The sequence below is a fragment of the Myotis davidii genome, unplaced genomic scaffold, assembly GCF_000327345.1.
Source record: "Myotis davidii unplaced genomic scaffold, ASM32734v1 scaffold355, whole genome shotgun sequence".
NCBI classification, from domain to species: Eukaryota; Metazoa; Chordata; class Mammalia; order Chiroptera; family Vespertilionidae; genus Myotis; species Myotis davidii.
Genome location: NW_006286818.1, coordinates 1,237,705 through 1,245,987, shown reverse-complemented (window position 1 = coordinate 1,245,987; position 8,283 = coordinate 1,237,705). Strand labels below are relative to the sequence as shown.

At 54.3% G+C, this 8,283-nt stretch overlaps 1 protein-coding gene across 1 annotated transcript in view; it reads right to left on the bottom strand.

Moving 5' to 3' along the window:
- Positions 1–6: 6 nt before the first annotated feature.
- HYOU1 (hypoxia up-regulated 1) overlaps positions 7–8,283 on the bottom strand; it is a 12,454-nt gene continuing 4,177 nt past the window's right edge. The window contains exons 7-25 of the mRNA XM_006758706.2: positions 7,846–7,961; positions 6,593–6,785; positions 6,251–6,385; positions 6,010–6,092; positions 5,786–5,918; positions 5,453–5,640; positions 5,117–5,255; positions 4,584–4,644; positions 4,210–4,289; positions 3,667–3,852; positions 3,370–3,542; positions 3,158–3,245; positions 2,927–3,049; positions 2,648–2,781; positions 2,463–2,547; positions 1,369–1,609; positions 1,232–1,279; positions 701–754; positions 7–576 (exon numbers count right to left, since the gene is read on the bottom strand). Coding sequence (XP_006758769.2) covers positions 515–576; positions 701–754; positions 1,232–1,279; positions 1,369–1,609; positions 2,463–2,547; positions 2,648–2,781; positions 2,927–3,049; positions 3,158–3,245; positions 3,370–3,542; positions 3,667–3,852; positions 4,210–4,289; positions 4,584–4,644; positions 5,117–5,255; positions 5,453–5,640; positions 5,786–5,918; positions 6,010–6,092; positions 6,251–6,385; positions 6,593–6,785; positions 7,846–7,961 — 2,322 coding nt within the window. The 3' untranslated portion in view covers positions 7–514. The remainder of the gene's footprint in view (positions 577–700; positions 755–1,231; positions 1,280–1,368; positions 1,610–2,462; positions 2,548–2,647; positions 2,782–2,926; positions 3,050–3,157; positions 3,246–3,369; positions 3,543–3,666; positions 3,853–4,209; positions 4,290–4,583; positions 4,645–5,116; positions 5,256–5,452; positions 5,641–5,785; positions 5,919–6,009; positions 6,093–6,250; positions 6,386–6,592; positions 6,786–7,845; positions 7,962–8,283) is intronic.

Here is an 8,283-nt window from a genome sequence, read left to right as displayed (position 1 = left end):
AGAGGAGGGCGGAGAGGAGAAAAGAGCATGAATAGGCACTCAGAGAGCAAACTTGGGAACCAAGGCTCTGCAAACACTGGCTGCTGTGTGACCTGGATTGCGTGGGAACGGGAAAGGAGAGCAGGGGTGACGACAGAAGACGGGGGGACTCTAATAACCAAGGACATCCTTCCTTCCACTACCAGGTCTGCCAACACTGACGACCATTCTCTTACCTACCCACAAAGATTTAAGATAGAATAGTGACTTTTCCCAACTTGGGGCCCGGGTAGATACAGAACCAGGGGATAAGACTGGGGAACAGAACAATTTCAACTGTAACCACAGAACTACTCTGGAAGAAACTGGTGAGATAGATGTCTCTTCCTTCCTCGTATCCACACCTCCAGTCACAGGTGCAAGAAAGGAACTTAAGCCTCTGAGGACAGGACTAAACCCTCCCCCAACCCGCGATGTTTAATAAATAGTGGTAGGAGAAGGGGATGGGAAGGAATGTGGAACTGGAAGGTGGGGGTTATAGTTCATCATTCTTCAGGGCTGGCCTCTGTCCTGTAGGCTGCTGCTTCTGTTCAGATTCTGTTGGGAGTTGGGGAGACAAAGGAATAGCAGCAGATGAAGTAGAGGTCACTGGCCCCAGTTCTGTGCAGATATTTCCCCCAGACCCTCCTCGGCTTCCTGGCACCTCCCACTCCATCCTCACCTGCTCCAGAGCCTTCCAACTCCAGAGGCCCCGTGTCTGCCGGCTCAGATCCTCCTGCTAAGGGAAGGAACAGTTTAGTGTCTGCAGAAAGAAAGAAAGGGCTAACGCGGTGGTCGGCCAACTTTTTCTGTAAAGAGCAGAGAGTACATATTTTAGGATTTGTAGGCCACACTCAGTCTCTGCATTTTTTTTTTAATAACCTCATGGCTGCCGAAACCGGTTTGGCTCAGTGGATAGAGCATCGGCCTGCGGACTGAAGGGTCCCAGGTTCGATTCTGGTCAAGGGCATGTACCTGGGTTGCAGGCACATCCCCAGTGGCAGATGTGTAGGAGGCAGCTGATCGATGTTTCTCTCTCATCGATGTTTCTAACTCTCTATCCCTCTATCCCTCTCCCTTCCTCTCTGTGAAAAATCAATAAAATATATTTAAAAAAAAAATAACCCCATGGCTGTCCAAAACCAGGCCGTGCCTACCCGTTTGCCAACCCCCAGACTAAGCAATGTCCATATTCCCAGTTTCCCCAACTCACGAGTCTCTGTCTCAGGTTCTGAAATGGGCTGTGCATCTTCAGTTTGGCCTGAAGGAAAACCCAGAGTGAAAATGTGATTCCAGAGGGAAAGGCTTTCTTCTGCCCAGCAGCACCTGGAGCCAGGGACCCTGCCTCACCTGGTGGGTGGATGACCCTCTCCCCCTGGTCACTGGCACTGGCATTGAGTGGAGGTTCTGCCCGGGTTTCATTCTTATCCTTGGGCTTGGGCCGGGGCTTGGCAAACTTGGCCTTGTTGAGCAGATACTGCACCTCACGGTCCAGGGCCATCATCTTGGCTTCGATGTCTTTGGAGAGCAACACTGGCTTCTCTGTGGTGGGCAGCTTGGCCTGCTCGGCCAGCGTTGCATTCTTCCAGGCCTGTGGATGAGGCCAGCACAGCTCAGAGCTAACAATGGAGATAGCAGACATCTCTGTGCCAGATGACCCACAACTGCCTGAGGTTCTTCCCCTGGACCTCATCACTCTGCCACCTTTGGTCATCAGCCCCACACGGGTAAGCAAACTCCTTAGAATGACATTCAAGGCTCTTCACAAGGGAGTCTCACACTACACATTTCTGTCTCATATCCTATTGCTTTGTAATTCCAGCTGAACCACTTGATTGTTCCCTTCCCTTTTAAAAAAGATATTACTTTTTACTGATTTCAGAGAAGGGAGAGGGAGAGATAGGGACATCAATGATGAGCGAGAATCACTGATCAGCTGTCTCCTACATGCCCCCTACTGGGGACCAAGCACCATAACCCAGGCATGTGCCCTTGACCAGAATGGAATCTGGGACCCTTCAGTCCACAGGCCGACTCTGCGCCAAACCAGCTAGGGCTGATTAGTCCCTTCTTGTCTCTTCACTTCTGGGCTCTGGTTCAAAAAATGTCCCCACACACCCAAAAGTTTCTTCACATGACAAATCCTTCTCACCTATCCAAACCCCGGGCCACTCTTGGAGTGCACCTCATGCCCTAGCTCCTCAAGCAATCCTTCTCTAACCTCACAGGAATGGGCCCTGTTGCTCCTCGTTTGACCACTCCTGGCTCTAACCCTTGTTTAGGACAATCAGACATGGCCTCAAATGCAACATCTTTGCCTTCCTGACTAGCTGCTAAGCCAGGGGCAGAGGCCTGCCGAGTCTCCATTTCTCCGCACCCCATGCTGCCTAGGACGGCACGCTTTGCCAGGTGAGTACGCAGTTAAGTATTTACACAGGGATTACCCAGGTCTCATTGATGACTCTCTCCAAGGTTGTCATCTCCACCTCAGTGAAGATCTGGTCCATCTCTGGGATAAGCCGGGCCCCTCTGGAAGCCAGAGGAGAGACAGTCAGCTCAGGAGGAAGTGGGGCCTGGGGAGTGGGCGTGGCAAGACTGAATAAGGAAGGAAGGGTAAGGAGCTGCTCACTTGAGGAACATGCTGGAATGGTTGAGGAGATTATCAAGGGCAGACAGCCGTTCAGGCCACTTCTTGCGCTCTTCCACCCGAAAAAACAACCCGTGGCACAGTTTCCTCAGCTCAGCCAGCTTCTCCTTCAGCATCTGATGGAGAGGGGATGAAAGGGTAACAGGACAGCCCTGAAGCCAGCCCCACAGCCTTCCAAAGGTCTCATTCCCCGGCTCTTCTGACCTCTCCGACCCTGGAAGGAGACTCCCATCCCCCCCCGTACCCTAGGAGCCCCCTCACCACTGTGGTGGCCCCAAAGCCTTCATCCTCCAGCCAAGTGGAAGCGGCACTGAGTCTCCCGGAGATCTCCTCACGCTGCTGCTCGGTGGACACTTCCTGGTACTCGGACTGGTATAGCTTGTCCTGGGGAGGTGCACCCAAGGGGCAAACATGCAGCCAGCAGAGGGCGAGGCTGAGTCAGACTCTCCCAGACACAGGGCCCAGGGCAATCTTGACTCCCACCCTACCAACCTGGGTCTCAAAGATGAACGCTTCCAAGCTGTTGGCAGCTTGCTCCCGCTCCTGCTTCTCTAGATCTCGGGCTGTCAGGTCTTGCAGTCTGCGGGACAAATGGAGAGACAGGCAGAGGGAGAGGCGTGCACACCGGAGGCACCACTGTGCATCCTGCCCACCTCCGGAGGCACACACCTACACCCACAAACATACACTCAGTCTTGACTTACTTCTGTGCCGAGCGGGCCAGCTCATCCTCGGACAAGTCGGGTAGGTCCAGTACAACCAGCTCCACCCCGACCTCCTCGACCATCCTCTGCTTCCGGGAAGGCTGCTGCTTCTTTTCCTCCCCTGGGGCCGGAGGGACACCCTCAGACCTTGCTTCCCCCTTGTCACTTGGCTTCTGTGGAGAAAGATGAAGATGTCAAGACAAGCTCAGACCCTTCTATCTCCCAGCCAGGGACCCAGGGGAAGAGAAGCAGGCAGAGAACTGCTCCCTTCACCTCTGGGTCCAGCCTGGAGCTCACCTGGGCCTCAGACTTGTCCCCATTTTCTTTGTCTGTAGCCTTTTCTCCCTCAGAGGCCACACTGCCCTTAGGCTCAGGGGGTGGGGGCAGAGAGGTGTCCTCCACTGGGGGCTCTCCTTCCTCCCGGCGCTCCGCTTGCTCTCCAGGCTCATCCTTGCTCCCCTCAGCAAGGCTTTCCTCTTCCTCCTGGAAAACAATCCCAAGCCACAGAGGACAGTCAGGACCTAGGGAGAAGACCAGCTTCCCAATGCCAGGCCCCGTGGCTCTGAAGAGATCTCAGTGTGAAGACAGACAGGACAACCGCAGAGAGACGGGCATTGCGCTGCTTCAACTGCAGCCACCTGGTCAGAGGAGAGGGTCTGGAGATGAGGGAAGTGGGCTGAGACCTTGAGCACAGAGACAACTCACAATGCAGAGTAGGGTATGCTTACTTGTCATGGGCTAAGGAGAGGGAGAGCTATTACACTAGGCAGTTGGGACACCCACCCACTCCCTGTCCCACATACCAGCTCCCAGGTTCTCCTGGCTCCATTCTGGGCTTACCTGAATGGTGCTGGTACCATTCTCCTTGGAATCTGCTGTGGTGCCTCCTCCAAACAGGCTGGAGATGGTGTTGCCAAGTTCTAGGGGTAAGAAAGCCCAAGGACTCAAAGGGGACCCCAGCAGTGACCCTGCCTCCTCAAAGGCAAGGCGTGCTCAGCTCCCCAACATGCACAAAACTATCCCCCCCCCCCCACACAACACAACACACAACCCAAAGAATGGCAATGTTGTCCCCCATATTTTATACACTCCAATCCAAAGAGTAGACTGTACGTGGGTTACATGAAATCCACTGGTGACATTTTAGGAAGGCGGGAGAAAGCAGAGCCCCCCCCCCCCCCCCACACACACACACTCGCACACACGCATCTCACTGGTCAGAGTCGATTCTTCTTCTGTGCTGTCTTCCACCAGTGTCTCAAACACAGACTCCACCTGAAAAGAGGGTTCAAGAGGAAGAAACATGTGTTTTTGCCACGAACCTCCTGCCTTGGTAGGTCTGTGATGCACATCTATGACTCCCAGCTGTGCTGGCTTATTCTCCCACCGACCTTCTTCTAAGGGCTCTTGGATCAAGCCCCCGGCCCCACTTGGATTATGGGTCCTCTGAACACAGGTCCCTTTCTGCCCAGAGCCTGCACTTCTCCACTGGACAACAGAATGGCCATTGTGTCCACACTATGTATGCTCAGAAAGACCTTAGCCCTCAGAATTGTTCTTCAAAACTGGGTTCCTTGGCTACTGTACAGACCGACATTTACAATGCCCAGAAGCATTTACAGGCTATGAGGAAGGCTACACCACATCCCCGCCTGGTTAACTTCATTTAAAGCCACTCTGAACCCTTCTCGTTTTCATATTCTAGAAAGGCTGGGGGGCTGGGCCCCGCTGGCACCCCTGCGCGCACCCTGTCCAGGCTGAGCACGCCGCTCTCATCCAGATTGAAGTGAGCCTTGATGCCCTTGGACTCATGGTTGGGGTACTTCCTGAAGCTCTCGCCCACACCTTTGAGCTTCACTGTGGTCAGATTCTGGGAGCCAAACACCCTGGTTGGGAGAAAAGAGCAGTTCAGGGGAACCCACTCAGCCTGGACAGGATGCTGAGGCCCTCCCCCAGGACACACTCAGGAGAAGGGCAGCACCCTCTAGAGAAGATGCTTACCCCAACCCCAACCCTGGGCTAGCCCTGCAGCCCCTGGTCCTCCCCCGCCCCAGCTCCATCCTGCCCCGCCCCAGCCCCTCACCGAAGATCCTCAGGCCCCAGGAAGCCCAGGTCACCATAGTTGATGTGGAAGTTGAAATCATGGCTGTAGCGGTTAAAGGTGATAACTTTTCGTTGAGGGTAGGGCCCCATCCGGGAGAAAAGAACACGCTTATTGTGCTTCAGGCTGCGAACGCCAGCCTCCTCGTCCACCTCCCTGGTGAACTCAACCTACACAGCAAGCAGAGGGGGCACAGGGAGGAGCCAAGAAGTTCGGGGGTAAGGGCGGGTGAGAAACAGGCTGGAGTGGGCAGAAGGGGAGCTCACACGTGGAGAGGGGAAGGAGACTTGCCGCCAAGCACACAGGCTAACTCACCAGGATAGGGTAGATCACTGCATCTCGGACTATGAACGGCTTCACCTTGAAGGCTTTGCTGAGCGCGGCTGCCTGGTACACAGCCCCCATGGCGGCTGCTTCGTCTGCATTGATGTTCTTCCCTAGCTCCTCCCTGTCAAAGTCCCGAGCGTCAGGACCGTCATTCTGTAGCTCCCAGCCTGGCCTCCCTCCTCCCAGCCCTGCAGTCCTAGCCCCAGACTCACTTGCCCACAGCCTTCAGCAGCACCTCCTGAACTTTGGGGACCCGAGTGGCCCCACCCACCAGGATCACCTGCTCAATCTCATCCTGCAGAGGGAGAAAGAATGTGAGATGGGATAGCAAGTAACGGACTCCCTCCTCAGCACTGACTCTGCCTCTGATGTTCCTGCTCCCTCCTCCCACCACCTCATCACCACTAACCCACCGGCCTCCTGCCCCAGGCCCGCCTCCCACGCCCCGCTCACCAAGTTCATTTTGGCACTCTGGAGGGCCTGCTGCACAGGCCCAGGCACCCGCTCAAATAAGTCTGCACACAGCTCTTCGAACTCCGCTCTAGTCACCTTTGCCTTGAAGTCCACGTCATCCATGAGGCCCTCAATCTGGAGAGGCAGGCATGTCAGAGTTCTCGCCCAGGCCCCGCTTCCTGGGCGGGTGGGCAGGACTCAGGGAACGGGACTTTCCAAGGATGGCAGGAGGCATGGGGAGAAGGGCTGGGCCACGCCAGACACAAGCAGCCTGGTGCTAGGTAGTGGGTCTTCCACCCTCTGAGTGAAGAATATTGCCCTCAACCAGCGACATGTGGGCACCTGTGCCATGTGGTCAGCGTTGGCACTCAGGACAGTTTTGACTCGATTAGCCTCTCGCAGCAGCTTGGCCATGGCACGGGGGTTCTCCCTCACGTCCTTTACGCTCTGGCCCTTGCGCTGCTCATTGAAGAGCCCAGCCAGGTGCTCACGCAGCCGGAGCTCCATCTCCAAGCCTCCCAGAGTGCGGTCAAACCTGCTCAGGAAAGGCAACAGGAGCAAGTAGGAGCAGCCCCCTAAGGACCCCTTCACCTACACAGGGACCTGACTCTCCCACACGGAGACACCTCAGTGACGGTTCACCCGCCCATTCAACTGCATTTACGAGGCATCAACTACGTATTTGTCTCTGGGGATGTAATTGTGAGAAGAAAGACAGGGTTCCTGCAGACAAGGAGTATACAATCTAGCAATCAAATAAATGTGAAATTTTAACCACTTCCACGTGTTTTAAAGGAGAGGCAGACAATGCTGTTAGAATCTATAGTGAGCAAGTTCAGCTATTTCGAGATGTTGGAGAAAGTTCTGTGAAGAAGTGAGCGTAAGCTGAAACCTGAAGGATGGTTCAGTTAACTAGTGAAGAGAAAAGGCATTCTAGACAGGAAACGGCCTGGGAAAGACCCGGAGAGCATGGTCAATTCCCAGCGAGGGCAAGTATGGCGGAAGCTCCAAGAGCAAGAGGCTCAGGTTTAGAGACCAGCGCGCTGGCACAGCCTTTAAGCCCAGGTAAAGGTTGAAGCCACCGAAGGGGTTTTGAAGCAACGTGTTATAATCAGGTTGGCCTTTTGGAAAGAGCCCTCTAGCTACAATGTGGAGGAGGAACTGAAGGAGCCCACACTGGAAGCAGGACTTTGGAATGCTCCAAGTTAGAGGTGATGGTACCCTGAACTAGGATGGTAGTAGTAGAGATGGACAGAAAAGGATGGGTTCAAGAAACAAGGTAATGACAGTGGTAAGTTATTAAGTAAACTGGAATGGTAAGACAGCGAATAGACTGAATCTGACATCCTACAGATGGCCTACAGCCTTGTGTCTTCTTAGAAGTCACTAGGTTCCCTGCCTTTCACCTTCCCAAACTGTCCTCCCTGCCTCCATCCTCCCGTGCTTTTTGGCAGAAGTACCCTACAATGATTGACAACACTGTAACCAGACAGCATTCTTGCAAAGACCAGGAAAGTGAGGCAACTGCCCCTCCAAGCAGACCCCCCGACCTGAGGGTCTCTCAGCAAGCAGCCTTCCTCCCAGAGCCCACCTACCCGACTCCCTGGATCTGTAGCTGTGGCTGCATCCCCGCCTCCTTAGTCTTCACTGTCTGGTAGGTCACGATGGTGCACACAGTGCTGCCTGAGCCCATGTCATAAAACATGATGTTCTACAGAGACATCAAACCAATCGTCACAGGAACTTTATCCAACTCCAGGGTGCCTGCCTGCTTCCATGGGGCTGCACCAACTCTCAGCTAAAGGCCCAATGGCTCCATCCGGCTAGGGTGGCTCTGGTTGAGCACTGACCTATGAACCAGGAGGTCATGGTTCGACTCCCAGTGAGGGTGCATGCCTGGGTCGTGGGCTCTATCCCTAGCTTAGGGTGTGCAGGAGGCAACCAATCAATGATTCTCTATCATCACTGATGTTTCTATCTCTCTCTCCTTCTTCCTTCCTCTCTGAAATTTAATAAAAAAAATATATATATAT